Below are 18,342 nucleotides of genomic sequence, written 5' to 3'. Positions count from 1 at the left end.
TTTAAAAATTAAAATGGGGATTGGTTTTGGACTTTTACAAATTAGATTCAGAATACAGAATGAAGATTTTACAATCAATTTAAAAAATCTAAATCTGCAAATATGCAAACAATTTGCAAATTCAAAATTTATATAGATAAATAGATAATATGAATACTATATTCATAATTATATATTTAAAATTATTTTATATACATTTTTTTAAAATAATGTTTGTCTTTTTTTCCTAACACATCGTCTTTGGCTTTATTTATTTTTTATTTTTTGATTAATTTTGTTTTATTGTTTTGTTAAGTAATTTTTTGTACTCTTTACAGATTTCTTAATTTTGTTGCTCACTACCCCATTCCTATGTTTTTGAGCAACTGTTTTATGCGAAATGAACTAAAAGCCCATCTCTTAAAAACGAATTCCCCAAATACAAGCCTGATGAGTTCAGCGATTTCAGCAGATTATTTAAAGTTTTACGGTAAATGCAGGTTTTTGTTTTTTTTTGTTTGTTTGTTTTGGTTTGTTTTTTAGGCTTTATTTTAATATCTCGTCAGTGCGTCTCTGCTGACAGCGTGCGGCCGCGCGCGCTGCTCGGTGCACAGTAAACAACACTACGTCACTTCCGCTTCGAGGTTGACAGCAAAACAACAGAAGCAGGAGCGACTAAAACAAAACGTTTTTACCGAGGAAACATTTCCGAAAAGCAGACAGACAGAATGGAGGTGAGACACTATTTGGTTTTATTTTTGCGCTTTTTGACGGAAACGTTGACGATGAAACTGTTGTGTCAGTGACGGCGGAGATATTCAGGCTCAACACAATAGTAATATCCGTTATGTGTCCGTTATGTGTCCGTTTTGTGTCGTTCTGCTGACGTTAACAGCAGAGAAATAACTGCAGGATAAACTCATGTTTTTAAATACGGTTCTGCTGTGTAGACATATTGCTGCATAACTGGACGCACGTGTACAAGAAGCGGAAGGTAACAGTTAATTTGGGATATAAATAATGTTAAAAATGAATGAATGTGTCCTCTTGTTGTTATAATGCAATTATAGTGAAAACAATGGGATGATGAAACACAGTTTACCCGAGAGCCTGGCGGTTTTAGGGAGAATTTGTTGAATATTTTTTGTAACTTTATTCTTTTAAATGTTTAAATTGTGGCATTGTATTGTTAGGGAAGGCAAATTTATTTGTATAGCACATTTCGTACAACAGGGTAATTTAAAGAGCAATAAAATAATACATAATAAAGGATACAGATTTTTTTTTAAGTAATATTAATTACAAGAAATTTTAAAATAAAATCAAATAAAATCACCATTAAAATAGCAGAAGTGCAGTCAAGATGGGCAAAGATAAAAGTATAAAAATAAAATTATATAAACCCAGTTTAAAAATAAGTTTGAAGCCATTAGTGGATGATGTAGGCAGTGTAAAAAAAATTAAAATTAAAATAAAATACAATTAGTGGTTACATTGCATAATATAGTTTATAACTACATCTGTACAAGACTAGTAGATGATGGCTGTCATGGAAATACCTTCTTCCCATTTATCACACTTTGTCACTTTCTGGATATTTGGTATATAATTTTTTTTCTCTCTCTTTCTTTCTTTCTTTGAATCTGAATGATGGACAGGCCTATTAGCTTTAGAGCTTTACAATAGGCCAGTGATACTCAACTTATGGCCCAGGGGCCAAATCTGGCCCCCGATAGGGTGCTGGTTGAACAATTTTCACGAAATTAAAAAAAATATATAATAAAATACATTAAACAGGGCAAAGACCTTCAACAAAGACCTTTAACAACTAAACAAAAACCATACACATATACAAAAAAAACCTACATACGACAACTACAACAGCTCATATTTATACCCCATACCAAACAAACAGGCTCAGCTCAACCTCATACCCAGTATATATACAGTATTTAAAATAGCCAAAAAAAAGAAATAAAATATTTCGTTTTCATAGCATCCTCATCCATTTCCCATCACAAAAAAAATAATAATAAAAAATAGTAAATTCCTTCAGATACTGACCACATAACATACTTTCTGTAGCTTTTTTTCCCAAAGAAAAACAGTGTAAAACACATGAAAACCAAAACTCTCAAGCCAAGGGCTGAGCGTCAAATTTTTATGTACTCAAAGCCAATAATAAATCTCCCCATACAGTTTCTAACTGAGTAACTTTTTTTTTGCAGAACTTCTTACGCTCTGTAATATCAACGGTTCATTCTGTGTTTCAGGTGCTGACTTCACAGCAGGATGTGGAGGAGGTGATTCCCGTTGACTCCAACAACCACCAGAGCTGTGACGACAGAGAACCGGAGGAAGACCCCTCCTGCCCCCAAGAGGAGCAGACACATGGTGAGAAACCACATCTGTACATCGGTCCTCAAGAACTGCACTTCGTCATGGGTCTACTCTAGTGATACTCAACTTACTGGAAATTATTTTTGTACTATTAGTTTACATAAGGTTCCAAAATGCATAAAACTGCATGTCTTAAAGTCTGAGAAATGTCCTAAATTCCTAGAATTGTATTTTAAAAAATATACAGTAAAAAAATACTACAACAATAATGTATTTACAATGATGACAATTTTAACTAGGCTAATGATAATTAAAAGTCCTTAAAATAAAATTGTAATAAGAGGAAATATAAATTTAAATACTGAAAAAGAAAAGAAAATTACTACAGACCACAAACAATACAATAAAACTATGAAAAATGTACTATAAAAATACTAGTAGTATTGTCACAATTATGCACCGTGATGATTGGAGGGTAGTAAAGAGACATGGTTAAAAAATAAATAAATAAATAATGAATGAATAAGTGTAAACATATAAAGAGAAAAACAAAAATGAAGGCAAAGTATGGCAAAAGACAACAACAGAAATACAGAAAATAATACAATAAAATCATAAAAATGTAATGTGTAATTATGCTTTTTGACCACCCGAGGGCAGTAAAGAGACATGTTTATAAATAAATAAAATAACAATCAAATAAATAAATAATTGAAATAAACAAAAATAAATAAATAAATATTAAGAGGAAATAAAAAAATAACCAAAGTGCTGCAATAAAAGGAATACAGAATAGAAAAAAATTACAGTAACATGATGAAAAATGTACTAAACTATTACTATTATCTAGCTGCAGTTCGTTGTAGTTTAATTAGATTGTCTTTTTTGTTGTCTGTCTCTGTGTCTCTCTTCCTGTCTCTATCTGCCTGTTTTTATCTCTTTATGTGTGTCTGTGCGTTGTCTCTCTGTCCCTGTCTGTCTCAGACACAGATAAGGACCACCCCAGGTCAGAGGGAGGAGTCATGTGGAGAGTGGGCGGTGGCCTGTTCAGCATGACACGAAATGTCGTTGGTGCCACCCTGGGCGGCGTTGCGTGGGTGGGAACTAAAAGTTTTGAGCTTACCAAGACAGCTGTGACCAGCGTGCCGGCGGCCAGCGCAGGACTGGTCAAGGGGAGCGTCTCCATGGTTACGGAAGGTGTCGGAGCAGTGGGATCTGCGGTGGCAAGTAAAGTCACACCGAGAAAGAAGGACAAAGCTGACTGATGGACAGTGTGTGTGTGTATGTGTGTGTATGGGGGGGGTCATGGAGGACAAGACACACAAACACTTGTGTCATTATTTACTAAAAGTCCCAAATGTGTGAATGTTCGACACATTCTTATCACAACTCGTTACATATTGGACTTCCACATCTACATATTACGCTCTAGGTATCCTTCTGCGTCTGCTGTTGAATTTCCGAGATGCTGCTACTGTGATGTAAACACAAGCACATGGTGGGACTACGCTGCCTGTGGTTATGTTTAGACAACAAAAGCACATGGCAACCAACGTCAGGACGTCAACAAACACTCATGCTGGCACGGATGGTTAGTTTTAGGCAGAGAAGGCACGTGGTATTTCAGACAGGAAGCAAACACTGGACTCCCACATGAAAGTCTGTGTTTTTTTTTTTTATCTGTCCACTGCACCATCTGCTTTATAGGGACCTTTGTGCTCCTTATATAACATCGTAACTGTCAGCGTTTCAACCTGACGCCATCAGCATATCATGCTGCTGCAGCTAGTGCCGTCCGTCCATGCAGTGGTGAATTAAGACACTGCAAACGGTTTTGTTCAGCTGCATTCTCAGCTGACACCACCCAGCATGGTATTATAAAGCTGTGAAATGTGGCTTTTGGCGTCGGGATTTTATGCCAAAAGTACTGCAAAAGCGGCCATATTTGATGACTTTGGAATGAGAATGGGTAGGTATGTTTGTGTATGTGTGCATAATTAGTGCAGCCATGCAGACACGCAGGCGTGTGTGTGGTTACATACATTAATGTGACTGTATGTGCACATACACATGTGCATATGTTCATGTACGTGCAGCAGCAGCAATATGCAAAAGAGCTGGTTGAAGTTGAATATAGCCACGATCAGCCCCGACGTCTCCTTCATCAAAAAAGTTGAATATCAAGTTATAACAGAGCAGTTTATTGCATGCAGAGGTCTGTGTGGTTTAACTGTAGCAACCTGCTGTTATTTTAGGCGATTTATTGAAGGTAAACAGTGAACAGCTGTGTGTAGCAGCAACGCTCTCTGTTGCAGCGCTTCTCTGAGGCTGGGGATTTATCAGATCTTATTGCCTTCAATAAGAAACTGAAGAGGAAACTTTTTATAAAGCATAAAGCAGCAGATCATGTACAAATCACCCGTGTTCAGACTGATTTAATGGCTTTCTTCCTTTAAAATGTCCCTCTCTGTGCTGATTTTGGTTAGAAGTAGTCACATGCATGGGTGTGTACAGTTGCAAGATGCACACACAGACACACGTACACATGCACGTGCATCTGCATGGCTGAGTTTACCACATACAGACACAAATACATATATGTGGGACTTGAAGTAAACAATTACATGAGTGTATTTTTGTGCACCTTCGTCTCTGTGACCCTTTAAACCCCCATATTATGTGTGTGTGATTGTGTGTGTGTGTGTGTATTGCAAACAAGAGCAAAATACCTCGAAAGCTTTGAATGGATTTTTATCACAGTTCTTCAGATTGAAGCGGTGTATTCACTCATGCAGCTACAAAGATATAAAAGCAGCTAGATGTCGGTCATGTCAGTTGAAAAATGCTCCAAAAGGAGGCACAAACATCAGTAGTGCAAAGGTGCAACACACATGCATATTTTAGCGATATATAAATGTCCTGTGGTGCATGGGAGCAACATCAACAGACAGTCACAACACCAGACCTGTCCCTAAATAAAAAAATTCTCCAATCAGAACTGAAAATGTTAATATTAAAATATGCAAACATGTTTAAAAGCTACAGATGAAGGCAGACAGCCTTTCACTCTTCACGGTAACAGGATCTAACATGAGTTAAAAGTATTTTTTTAAGAGTACTAAAACTATAGATCATCATTACTGAGTTTATTAGAAATTGTATTTGAGTTTGCATACATCATATGTCCCTAAGTGGTATACAGATAGCTCTGCTGGAAATTAAGACTGAAACATGAAAAATTTCATTTTAACAGTCTTGTGACTCTATGAAAAATTGTTCCCCAAAAAGTAAATAATGGAGGACATCAGGTCCTTTTAAAGACCAACAAAAAAGTAGTGCATAGCTAACATGATTTATTTTATTTGATGATGAGCCAGCAATTTCTATCATCTGTCATCAGTAATATGGACTGAGTCTGAATTAGCCTAAATTATCACCATCACACACACACACCCTCTCAGATTATTAGCAATATAGCCAGCAGCTGCTGAAAATATGTCTGTTGACAGTATTTTTCTTACATGTACTGTACTGTTGTTATTGTTTTTCAGATTTTCTGTATTTTCATATTTAGTATTGCAATTGCGTGCATTTACTTGATATTATTTCCTCTGATGTGTGTGTACATTTGCAATGCACGGCTTGACCATCATCCTCACGACCAACCTATAGGTGAACTGGAGCCCATTTTAAAACATATATATCGGTGATACTCAGCTTTTGCAAAATGTCAAGAGGCCACGGGCCACTTCTAGCAGCCCAATATGTTTCTAGAATTTTAGGACGTTTCACAGATTATAGGATATTTCTAGGATTTCAGGACATTCCTAGGACTTTAGGACGTTTCTTCAATTTTAGGATGTTCCCAGGATTTTAGGACATTACTAGGATTTTAGGACATATCTAAGATTTTAGCACATTCCTAGGATTTCAGAACATTTCTTGGACTTAAGGACATTCCAAGGATTTAAGGACATTTCTTGGATTTTAGGACGTTCCTAGGATTTTAGGACATAAGGGGCTTAGGTTAGACCTCTGTCATTGGGTGCCTGGGATCCTCCACTGGTGGAGTTTTTGATAAACAAGCTGTATTTTGATGCTGTTTTATGCACTCTGGCACCTTATGTTTACTTAAAATACAAAAATAATTCTCATTTTATTTTTATTGTAAATAAGAAAATGGTTGGGGGCCCACCCGGCACACTGTTGAGGTCCAGATTTGAGTATCACTGATAAATGTGTTCCTCTTTGTACATAACATTTGGTAGAATACTATTTAACAAATGTTACAATCACATCTGTACCATTGTTCGCACACAATTGAATTTCTATTTAAAATCTATCCAAAATTGGAGGCTTCTAAGATTTTCAGTGTATGACACTTGAAACTGAAGAGGGTGATGTGTCACAGGGGAATATGTTTACAGCTGAAATTGGTTGTCGCTGTGAAACTACAGGCTTTAATGCTGTTGGCGCAGACGTTTGATTATTGTGAATTTGGATTTCCAGATTAGCCTGCAGTTTGCGAAATGTCAACCATTAAAACATGCACATGCACAAAATTATTAATATAAGTTCATCTGTTTAGGTTGACTCCCCAAATAGGATTGATGTCATGTAATTATTATTTCCCCCTGTTATGCAGAATGTGCTCAACTTCACAGCAATAACAGTTAAAAGTGATAGTTTGGGTTTTTTGAAGTGGGACTGTATGAGATACTTACCTATAGTCAAAATTTGCAAAGAATTTAATAGCAAGTTACAGGATAATCACCTGATAAATAAGTGGCCAAAAAAGGTTCTCCTAAAAAGTGCTTTTAAAAAAATCTGTAACATAATTTTAAAAAACTAATAATAAGATTGATAAATGTAGTTTTCTGGACATTTTCCTTTGTTTTTGGATATTATCTTATAATCCCTCCCAGCTAATTTTAATGTAATTTTCCTTTTCTTTTTTACTGTTTATTTGCAATTTTCATTTTTTTCCTCATGTTTTCAAAATGAATCAAATTCCTTTTCTCAAGTTTCAGAGGTTTAAATGCTTGTAAAAGGTGTCTGAATGCAGCACATGAAAAGACTGACCACCGTAAGTATTTCATACAGCCCCACTTAAAAAATCTCAAGCTATCTCTTTAAATTTTCAACCTAACATGTAAATGTAGAAATGGAGTAGGTTAGTATCAGACTGTCAATATACGACCTTGACTGATATTTTTCTGCAGCGTTTTTAGGCCAAACTAGAGCAATAATGGCTTTTTTCATGGGTCCATAATTCTATGATTTTCTGGAATAAATTTCCTGGAAAGAACTATGTGATTAATTATTGGAAAATATATTCAGTGTTCAACTCATACACCTCCAGTTAATTATGAAATTCCAATCACGTTTGCGTCACCAATTATAGAGAGTCAGTACACAGCGGATCATGTGAACACTAAACTTAAACAGGTCTACATGTATGGATACAAAAGGGTTTTTTTTAACTGTAAATAATAACAAATATGTATTTTGGCTTTAACCTCGGAAACCTTAGCAAATTGGCTTGATTTCATCCCCCCAAAACATGAGCAGAAGGTAATGACAAACTTAACACGAAATTGCCCAAAATTTAGCAAGAAATTTGTAAAGTCACAAGAAAATGACTTGAAAATTCCACCTTCCCAAAACAGAAGAAAAGTAAAAATAAAAAAATAAAATGACCTTAAACTCTCAACATATATATATATACATTTTTTATATATATTTATTGGAATTAAAACACCATTTTCTGGACATATCTGATAATCCCCCTAAGATAATTTCAGGTCATTTCCATGTCACCTTTTACAGTTTTTATTTAACCTCATGTTTCTGAAAGAATTCAAGCCAATTTTCTGAGTTTAACTGCTTGCTAATGGTGTTTGAATGCAGCACAAGAAAACAGACATCGATCCAGCTTTAAACTGAGCTTTTCTTTTCAGGGAAATTCCTATTTTCCCTATAAGTAGTACCAGAGTTCTTTCTAGAAAATCTCCAGAAATCATTTTGAAAAGACAGTTTCTTGAGTGTTAATTGTTAGTAGAGTTGAATCTGCATTTGTTGCTGATGTTGCTCTGTGTCTGCTGGGTGTCTTTTAACACAGGAGCCACAACAACTTGATAAGTTCTTGATTGTGGAGTGTCTCAGTTGGTAAAAAGACAAAAAAAAAACAAACATGTAACTTTCATTAAACGGAGGGGTTATGAAGAAAGACATAAAACATCTGAGTGATGGTCTGTGACATGAGGATAGGACTAATCTGTCCCTTATGATGTGATAGTATGGAGACTCTGTTTGCAACTGTATACATTTTGTAATTGAACTGTTGATGTGAACCTACATTTTTTATAAGAAAGAAAAAAGTCCTTCTATATTTGCTGCATGCCTCAGAGTGCTGTTTATCACACACATAGATTGTTGCTTTTAGCCAGAATTTCTTCTGTTTCTCCCTCTTTCTCTCTGGCTCTTTGTGATAGATTTAAACCTGAAGAATCTGACACTTTGCAGACGAAGCAATTTTGTGTATCATAGAATTATTTTTGCAAACCAGATGAGGCTGTGTATTCTGTAAAATAAAAACAGCTGTGTTTTCTGTCAAAAAGAGTCGTATTGCTGATTTGTCTCAAGGTGCTTCACAGTCTGACACCCTCTATCCTTACACCTTTAATTCCAGCTCGTTCTCATTCAGAAGTCATCAAATGTCGCCGCTTTTGGTGTAAGATTCCTGCAAGACACCGTCTGTGAAAACAACATTTTTAGATCCTTATTCAGTTTGATCTCTTCTTGTTTTTGTCTTAATCTTGTTTGATCAGATCATGGTGTGAAAATTGGGGCAAAAAATGGGAATATTAATGTTTGAAATTAACTTTTTAATATGATTAATATAAAAGGGGATAGGATTTGAGAAGTATTCACTTCCTCCTGCTCCTTTTCAGACATGAAATACTTGTATTTGTTTAGTGAATATGTCTGATGGGCTTGCTGGGGTCTGTTTATTCCTGCATGTATTTTGTTTTGTTCTCCTAATGTGTTTGGCATGTTTGAAATAAAGAACTATCTAAGCCAACTCAAGATAAATCACAAAGCTTCCCACAAAGTAAACAAACCTTATGGTCACGTTTCATCCAGGATAGTGAAGTTTCCTTTTTTGTTCTCGTTTCATTTTCGTGTATTTCATGTTTTATTTTGTTACTCACTCACTTGTGTGTTTCCCTCCTGTGTGATTAGCTGCTCCGCCCTGATGTCTTGCACCTGTGTCTCGTTGTCCCTTAGAGTATTTAGTCTCTTTGTCCTCTTTTCTCTGTCCCAGTTTGTCTTGTTCCCTGTTTGTGAGTTCTTCTGTGTGTTAGTTTCTTTAACCAGTTACTGCCTTTTTGCCCCTGCTTCTTTCTGCCTGGCTGATTTTTACTGAGTCTGCTCTGTTGTGTCCAAGTCACTGGATCAGTGTTACTTAAAAACTTTTCTTATGAGTCATTTCTTTAAATAGAAGTAACGAGTTAGAAAAACTGGGAGTGACTTGTTTACATGGTTTGATTATTGAGTTTTATTTCCTGTTTGAAATAACACCAAGTGGAAGCGTCATAAAGGCTTCAAAGGTTTAAAATCTGTCTAAGTACATTAACAAAGACAAGAAATGTGATGATATGACAATAAGTACCCTGGGCAGGCGTTGGAATCTCATTGTTTTCATCTGTCGATGTTAAAAAAACAAACAGCTGGATTAAAAATCAGTGAATCTGTGTAGTCCTGGAAACTGAGAGTCACCACTGACACCGGTTATATACTGTGGATGAAGCTGGTCTGTGAAAAAGTCTAAACCCTTTAAAACCTGATTGAACTGGCTTGATCTCTTAAAAAAAACATGCAAAGAAGGCAATCTAAATTACCCAAAATTAGCAAGAAATTAGTAAAAAGAAAACAAGAAAATGACTATGAAAAAACGAAAAATGAAAATAGGTAGAAAGAAAAAAAAGGGGGCGGGGGGCAACAAGGAAAGACTTCAAATAACTAAATATATACATCTATTTTTTCCTAAATATTTAACCTGTTTTTCTTTATATATATATACGTTTCTAACAATTTTTCAACTAATATTTAGGATCATCTTTTTCTAATTTCTTGCAATTTGCGTGACATTTATTGCCAAACTCTTTATTGCCCTTTTAGCCATGTTTTCAAAATAAATCAAACCATTTTGCTCAGGTTTTAAAGGTTTAATTTCTTGTGAAAGGCATCTTAATGCAGCACAAGAAACTCCAGGTTTCAAAGGGTTAATACATCAAGAAAAAAGTACTACAAAATAATATTGTAGAGCTACACAACAAACCAGAACATGTTATATAAATTCAATAATGAAAAAAAAATCAATGATCAAAGTAATCACTAAAAACAGGAAGAGTTTTGGTCTGTAGTGATGGTGGGCTAAGTGTCTGTTGTGGCAGTTCAGAGTCCACAGTTAACCACTCTGCACATCCAGTTTGATTTTGATTTTTTCTCTATACCAGTTCATCATACTAAAACTAACAATAAATTCTGATGAAATGAATTTGATTTTGTGCATCTATGAGGAAGTTAAGAACAAGGTAGCATATGTTGTTACAATGACAAAAGTTGCTTACTATGACAGATTAATTTGACATCTAGTCATAACAAACATGAGTCATTATTACATAAAAACGTTTTGTCATGGCATGAAAATTATGTTTATATGAGAATTTTTCTCTTAATGATGAGAAACAAACTATTGTTTTGTCATGATTGCAGCAATACATTGTTACACAAGTCTGTCAAAACTCCACATTAGGCTTGGGCGGTATTGCAGTATTACAGTATACCAGGGTATTTGGAAATCCAGAAGGTATGATATTCAATACCATCATAAATACAGGCACTCCTCTTGCTATTAAACTCACTGTATGTAGTGCACAGCATGCACCACAAGAGGTCAGTCTCCGGTCTCTACTGGTGGAACAGACAGCTGAGCTGAAAGACACAGCGACACCTCGTGGTGGAGGGAGAAATCACAGGACTGTAAACAGCTGGTGGCCAACAGGCAGAGAGAGACTAGAGGGAATAATAGCATGTTTTTTTACATCTAATGTGGTGAATTTAGGATTTATTTGGACCAAATGAACACTGGACTTACTAAGTAAATTACTAGCAAGAGTAAGAGTGTTGGTGAGTTTTACTCTTTTCAGTTTGAATGACGTGTGTTTTATGATGAGTTAACTAATCAAATAAGCTTCATCAGTCTTCCTTATCAGATAAAAGTTGAATTCAGAAGGTGAACAGTTGTATTTATCTGTTTAATAAGGAAAACAGGTGTGAGAATATAACTTTTTCTTAACATTTTGTGGATTTCTATTGAGAATTTATTACTCTGAAAAGCTGAAAGTAAGTAGCGCACTCACCACACACCTATACTGTCGTATACCCCAATGAAATTTCAGGAAGGTATAAAGTTATGAATTATTACATACCGCCCGGCCTACTCTGCATAATCAAACATGTTGCTATGATAAAGGATCAAACTAGGGTGTAAATCTACTAACTGTAGCATAAACTTGATGTTAAATTTATTATTTACATGATAAAGCCTTAAATAATCGAGGTGAACTGCATCTATTACCATAATGTGACTTTATTACGTCAAAAGGTACCTCAGGGGAGACAGGGTCAGAACTGAGGTAGCTGATTGGGGTTGGTGTTCGGTAGGTTGGTTGGTGGGTACAGTAGATACTAGATCTGCTTTGACTACATAATCTCTGCTCCGTGAACTACAACACTGTCCTTACTTGCTGGTTTCTGAAACCCATATTGGACGTCTATAAGTCATCAGTTGTTTAAAGAAATGGGAGGAACGTCCTGTCCTCCACCAAAGAGTGTGAGAAGTTTCTCAGTTCTCTGGGGTGCAACACTGTTTTGTATCCGAGGAGGTTAAGAAGCGGCTGGCAGACGGTCTGAGTGTAAACCACCATGTCAAAGGACAACTTCACCCTCCAGTTCTCTGCATTAGCCGCAGAGTCCCGAACTGTGGTGAACTTCTGCCGGGACGATAGGTCGCTGTTACCCCGCGTGTTATTGACGATCCATTCCTCTACGCTGTGGTCCAGAGCCAGACCCAGGAAGCTGTAGAGCTCCCTGGTCTTCTGGAGAGGAAACCTGGCCAAGTCCTCATACCTGAACGAGGACAGGGAAGGCAGAAAGGGTCAACAAAAAAAGGAACAAAAAGGACAAAAAAAGTAATTTGTCAGCACCTTTGACGGTTACATAAATGAGTCACACGGCTGTGTCATCTATGTAACCATGGGCTTGATTAGGTTTAAGCAATTAAAACTATATGGTGAAGGCATCGAACAGACTTTGGTCAAAAAATGAACAAAAAAATCATTAATAAATGAACATAGGACTCAATCAGCAGCCTCAGGTGTCATCCTGCATTCACTTTTCTTACTTTGGACAGCAATTATTTCCATAAGTGCAAAAAGTTGCCTGTCATAGACCTTAATTTAATCAGTTAACAGGATTTTAAGTCACTTTACATAAAATGAACCAACTTTAACAAATCAAGAAAAGAGATGATAAAAACACAGTTTGAGAAAAGAAGAGAGAGTGACAAATAGGCCTCCAAAATCTATATTTTTGTTCCCATTTTAAGTTTGGCATTTGAATCTGGGCCTTTTGTATTGTTATGAAAGTTAAACTTAAGTTTTGATTGTCCCACAGTGACCTTGACCTTTGACTACTGATTTCTAATCAATTAATCCTTGAGTTCAAGTGGACATTTGTGCCAAATTTGATGAAAATCCATGAAGGCCCTCTTGACATACATGGTTCACAATGTTTAGACAGACATGAGGACCTTTAACCAAAATATAATCAGATCATTGGTCAGTCCAAGTGGACATTCATGCCAAATTTTAAGAAAGGACGTACATACACATTCATAGACAGACGACTTGAAATTATTATGCCTGCGGCCACGGCTCTTGCTGGCGCAGAAACCGAAAAAGACAAAAAGCCTTGTCCTCTGTGCCTCTTTGTTAGGATGTCATGAGTTAAAACATACAGTGTTGTATAAACCACGTCACAATGTCTACACCTGAAACTAAACACTGATTCATTGGTCCCACCTGTAACCAAACATCCCACTGCCTGACAGAGCGAACACAGACTGTCCACCTTCTCACCTGAGCAGCATGTATCTCCCTCTGAGCCAGGCGGGTTTGGACAGGCCTGTGGACACGGACCTGAGGAAGTCCTCACACACGGTGTTGATCTGTCCCAGGTTCAGGTTGTGGGGTCGACGTCCGGTCGCTCTCCACAGACGCCACAGACGGTAAGTATCTCGAAATGTCTCAATACGAGATGCCAGGATGCCGCGTGGATCTCGAACGAGCTGGACTACCTGATGATGAGGAATGATAATAAAACATATTTACCAGGAATGCTCTTCGGTTTGCAACATGTTTTTAAAGGTGATTTGGGTGAGCACCTACTAACAACCACAATCTGCATGGACAACAGTAATAATCAGGGTTTCAGTGACAGAGGAAATAGGAGGAATAGTAGCTGAGATGAGCACAAAATCAATCACCTGATCATCAGCGATCAATGCACAATGGATGCTTAGATTTGTGCCCAACTTAACTTATCCAGCATTATATAAGAAACAAAAGCTCCACCTTTAACAGATTCAAGTCAATTTAAAAAGCACACTGTGCTAATAAAAACTCTCCCCAATGCACAACTTAGACTTCAACATTGCTGTGTGAACATGTGAAATTTAATCAATTAATCGACAGGCTATGGCATGCTGTCAAAAAATATACAGTATGGTAAAGTTTTTATGTTTTGTTTTGGGGTTTTTTCAAATAATGATTAATCAATTTGAAACCCTAACATTAATTAATTCATTCATTAATTCATGTATTCATGTATTTATTTATTCTTTTTGTAATATCTTTTGTTATGTTTCTGTATTCTGGCAGAGTCACAATCATTACATAACACTGTCTATCACATCAGAGTGTAACAAATCCCGACCGCTGCTCTGCGAGCCTGTTTTTAGGCTCCATGTGTCTGTACATGTGTTTCGAGCATCTCTGAGGCACTGCGGTCATTTTCAATACATGTTCAATCAATATTGTACCAATTTAGAATTGTATTGATCTAACCTTCCATAACCCTGTCAGCTAGTGAAGCTGGTGAAGTGTTAAATGCAAACTACATCAGTCGGTGGATTACGAGATAAAAGGTCCTCGGGCGTTTTGGCTATTTATTTTCTTGTTGTTTTGTCTCTCTTTGTAGTCATTTTGTGTGCGTCTTTGTAGTTGTTTATGTTTCTCAACCACTAAAACAAGTTTGTATTCACTGACAGAAGTCTAGTTGTTATGTCAGTGTCTCAGCTTGGAAGCAAAATGAAATAAAATAAAATAAAATAATTACATTGTCATTAAATTATCATTAAAGTTGTAATTATGCCTCTACCTTCAGGTTGAGTCTTGGGTCCTCAATCAACGCCCTGAGGTCACTGATTTGGGGAATCCGGACCGTCTTGATGGCTGCGTGGCGTTTTGCTCTACAGGTATCAGCAGCCAGCAACAAATTGAGCGGCCCACACCTCCTCACACACTCTCCCTCATCAGTCAGCACCAGGCTCTGCTCCTCTGGGCCCAGAGACGCCTCACACACAGGAGGGGAGCACAGAGACTGGCCTGAAGAAAGGACACGGACAATAAAAGAGACTGTAACACAACAACTATGCATAAAAAACAAAGCTACATACATAACATATCACTGTAGTATCATTATGTGAGGGAAAGCAGGACAAGTGGACAGAGTCTGGACACGTGTCTCTTACTGGCTCCTCGTCTGAACAGCTTGTCAGTGGAGTGGTTGGCAGGACGGGGTCGGATGTAACTCTCCAGACTTTTGAGTTGACAATGGTACAAAGACTTCAGCAGGTCTCTGGCTGCTCCGAGCATCACCCTCCTCTCAGCCAGGTTTCGGCTCTGCGCCAGGCGAGGGAGCAGAGCCAACTGGACGTGGTACAGAGGCTCAAACAGGTAGAAGACCTGAGAATTGACGAAAACATCAAAACAATGTCAAAGTTTCAGTGAGACTCCAAACACACAAACTGTGTCACACGTGGAAGTTTCTAGGAGCAAATAAATATTGTGAAAGCTTCTGATGTGATGTTTTCAAAAGCTCTTTAAGCGTGTCGGTTATTTTCAAGAGTGAAGCTGCATCCCAGAGATACTCAACATGCTCTGCTTCGGGGCCACTTTTGCAAAATGACAGGAGGCCAGGGGCCAGTCGCAGCAGCCCCAAACATGTTTTAGGATTTTAGGACATTTCTAGGACTTTAAGATGTTTCTAAGGCTTTAGGATGTTTGTAGGATTTTTGGTAATTTCCAGGACTTTAGGACATTTGTCAGATTTTATGACATGTCTAGGATTTTAGGACACTTGTCAGATTTTAGGACATTTAAAGGACTTTAGGGTGTTTTTCAGACTTTGGGAAGTTTGTAGGATTTTTGGTAATTTCCTGGATTTTATGAACTTTCTAAGATTTTAGGATATTTCTAGGATTTCAGGACATTTCTTGGATATTACCACATTCCTAGGATTTTAGGACATCTCTCAGATTTTAGGACATGTCTAGGATTTTAGGACATTTCTCAGAGTTTAGGATATTAGAGGCTTAGTTAGGACCACTGTCAGGCACTTTTTTTGATAAACAAGCTCTATTTGATGCTGTTTTATGCACTCTGGCACCTAATGTATACTAAAGCTTAAAAACAATCCCAGTGTGAATCACTTTATTTTAACTGTGAATTAGAAAATAACTGGGGGGCCACCCGGCACCCTGCAGACTGTACACTGAGTATCACTGATATACAGCATTACATTCATACCTCCGGGTGCTGGTTGAACAGCTGACCGACGAATGAGGATCCGCTCCGCGTGGTGGCCAGAATGAGGATGTGGGTTCTCTTGCTGGTGTTATAAGGTGGTTGGTGAGTTTCATCACAGCTTCTGTCCGAGACCTCGGGTGTGTCCTGGCCCGGTCGTGTCAGATCTTTCAGGCTGCAGTTGGCAGCGTGGTCTGTGGGTGCCTGGCCCACGGAGCTCAGCAGGCTTAAGGGTTTGGTGGAGAACGTGCAGATGGCTGTGTACTGGATGGCGATGGAGGCTAATGCTAGCAGCACCATGGACTTCCAAGAACACTGCATGGTGGCTGGACAGATGCATCAGGAAGCCACGGCACTGTCTGCTATAGAGGAGGACAGAGACATCAGGAGGACAGGACAAAAGGAGACATAAACTGTTGTCTTTTTTACCACTTTTATCTTCAAGCAGCAGTGAGGAAGCTGCTGTCAGTGAAAAGGCTCTGATAAAGCCACTGTACACTATCTGTCCACCAACCAATTTTTAAAGAAAACTAGTTTTCTTTCAAAAACTGCCAAAATTACAAGTACACTTTAGGTTTAGTTTATTTGAAAAGGGACGGTGCAAATTAATAAATACACAATAAAAATGCCAGGTTTAGCCAGGAGGCTATCTTCCTGAAAACAACAAAGAAATAAGGCCTATAGTTTAAAAGACTTCTTTAAACACATCAGCAAGAGAAAGACAAACAAAATGAAACAAGACAAAAAAAACAACAACCCAACACACAAACAAAACACAACAACAACAAAAATCAATGAGACAAAAAAGAGAAAAATGCGCAATTTAAGATGCAAAAGGAATATACAAATTACTTCTTTTAAATCACCTCTTAAAATCCATTTCTTTAGACTTACCGTTATGCAATGTCATCTTTAAATTTGTCTTTTAATTTATCCTCAAATTAATTTATTTATTATCTTTTTTTTATTCTGTCTTTATCCTGCTTAATTATTTTTATTTTTTTAATTCGACATTATTGCATTTGGGGTTTTTTGCCTCTAGTTTTGTTATATTTCCCGCCAGTCACAAGGAATGCTAAAAAAAATGTGTAGCTTCAGGGAGCATCAGAAAATTCATTTAAAATACGGCACCGCTCCTCTGATAAAAAAAAGAACAGTCCCTAAGCGAGCCTTATTTAAAGAATAATAATTAAATCTGGAATGAGGCAGACACAAATGTATTATATCTGTCCAGCTACCCATCCATCCATCCATCCATCCATCCATCCATAACACACCATGTCACACGCCGCGCGCGCACTAACCCTCCTGTTACAGACAGATTCCTGCTGTTTGTGTCCTTATCTGTCCTCACGGTGCCGCTGAATATTAGCTGCCACAGTCTGCACGCCGTTATTTCCACCCACAGGCCCGCTTCATCCCGACCACCGGACGCACCGACGCTTCCCCCCGGACCCGCCGGTGTGTTTCCTCACCTCTCCGGTGTGTGTGAGCCGTCAGCAGGAGGCGGCGGGCCGGCCGCTGTGGCGGAGACATGATGCTGCTGCGTGGTTTCGCCGAGGGGACAGACACCATCCTGCGTCTGTCTGTGGGACACACCGGGAGAACGAGGACATGACGCTGAGGACAGGAGACAATCCAAATTCCAAAAATGTCTCAAAGAGCGTGACGATCGGCGGTCACATGCGCGTAAACAGGCTGGTGGACTGGTGCATACATACAGTGCGATACAGGTCTCTGTCTCTGCATCACCCCCCCTTTCCCTCTCCCTCTCCCTCTCCCTCTCTCTCTCTCTCTCTCCACCCCCTCCCTTCTTTTTTATGGTACACATTTCCATGTCTATCTCAAAACATTACGTGCATTTCTATGCGCACACAGCAAGGTGAAATCTAGTATTGTAGTGATTTTGTAGTGACATCCGGCATCCCCCACACACATTTTCTGTTTTTTTTTTGTTAAAATCCTAATAATGTCCATGTCTAAAGATCTGAGCCATGTCCTAAAATCCTAATAATGTCCATGTCTAAAGATCTGAGCCATGTCCTAAAATCCTAATAATGTCCATGTCTAAAGATCTGAGCCATGTCCT

The 18,342-nt window shown here is 37.9% G+C and overlaps 2 protein-coding genes and 1 long non-coding RNA gene across 5 annotated transcripts; 1 reads left to right on the top strand and 2 right to left on the bottom strand.

Annotated features, from left to right (window-relative positions):
* The first annotated feature begins 230 nt into the window (after nt 1-230).
* On the top strand, nt 231-8,938 carry LOC121950687 (transmembrane protein 263-A). The gene is made up of 3 exons (XM_042496764.2): nt 231-713; nt 2,253-2,373; nt 3,304-8,938. The coding sequence occupies exons 1-3, from the start codon at nt 708-710 to the stop codon at nt 3,582-3,584; spliced, it is 408 nt and encodes a 135-aa protein (XP_042352698.2). The 5' UTR covers nt 231-707; the 3' UTR covers nt 3,585-8,938.
* LOC148189084 (uncharacterized) lies at nt 3,442-9,813 on the bottom strand. Its single transcript, XR_015776939.1, has 3 exons — nt 9,538-9,813; nt 5,049-5,114; nt 3,442-3,534 (listed from the first exon to the last, which is right to left on the bottom strand). It is a non-coding gene; the product is annotated as an uncharacterized LOC148189084 (long non-coding RNA).
* Nucleotides 9,814-9,836: 23 nt separating this feature from the next.
* On the bottom strand, nt 9,837-18,031 carry LOC121950588 (carbohydrate sulfotransferase 1-like). Of its 3 annotated transcripts, none has more exons than XM_042496629.2 (6): nt 17,729-18,031; nt 16,257-16,615; nt 15,200-15,413; nt 14,827-15,053; nt 13,527-13,744; nt 9,837-12,516 (listed from the first exon to the last, which is right to left on the bottom strand). In XM_042496629.2, the coding sequence occupies exons 2-6, from the start codon at nt 16,572-16,574 to the stop codon at nt 12,180-12,182; spliced, it is 1,314 nt and encodes a 437-aa protein (XP_042352563.2). In that variant the 5' UTR covers nt 16,575-16,615; nt 17,729-18,031; the 3' UTR covers nt 9,837-12,179. The 3 variants fall into 3 exon arrangements, with proteins under 3 accessions (XP_042352563.2, XP_087935793.1, XP_087935794.1); XM_088079667.1 differs by having other exon boundaries at nt 16,257-16,612; XM_088079668.1 differs by lacking the exon at nt 17,729-18,031 and adding an exon at nt 17,558-17,677.
* Nucleotides 18,032-18,342: the final 311 nt, after the last annotated feature.

This window comes from Plectropomus leopardus, chromosome 7, assembly GCF_026936395.1.
Source record: "Plectropomus leopardus strain MGB_pleo_1.0 chromosome 7, ASM2693639v1, whole genome shotgun sequence".
In the NCBI taxonomy this organism is placed as follows: domain Eukaryota; kingdom Metazoa; phylum Chordata; class Actinopteri; order Perciformes; family Serranidae; genus Plectropomus; species Plectropomus leopardus.
This window is presented reverse-complemented; position numbering and strand designations above follow the sequence as displayed.

Bases quoted from the DNA above. Each gene is read 5' to 3' on its own strand.
- LOC121950687 (XM_042496764.2), top strand. The intron at 2,374-3,303 runs GTGAGAAACCAC...TGTCTGTCTCAG, and splicing joins CCAAGAGGAGCAGACACATG to ACACAGATAAGGACCACCCC.
- LOC121950588 (XM_042496629.2), bottom strand. From the start codon at position 16,574: ATGCAGTGTTCTTGGAAGTCCATGGTGCTGCTAGCATTAGCCTCCATC. The intron at 15,054-15,199 runs GTAAGAGACACG...TCCTTTCTTCAG, and splicing joins GCTGTTCAGACGAGGAGCCA to GCCAGTCTCTGTGCTCCCCT. The intron at 12,517-13,526 runs GTGAGAAGGTGG...GTCCTCGTTCAG, and splicing joins GGGAGATACATGCTGCTCAG to GTATGAGGACTTGGCCAGGT.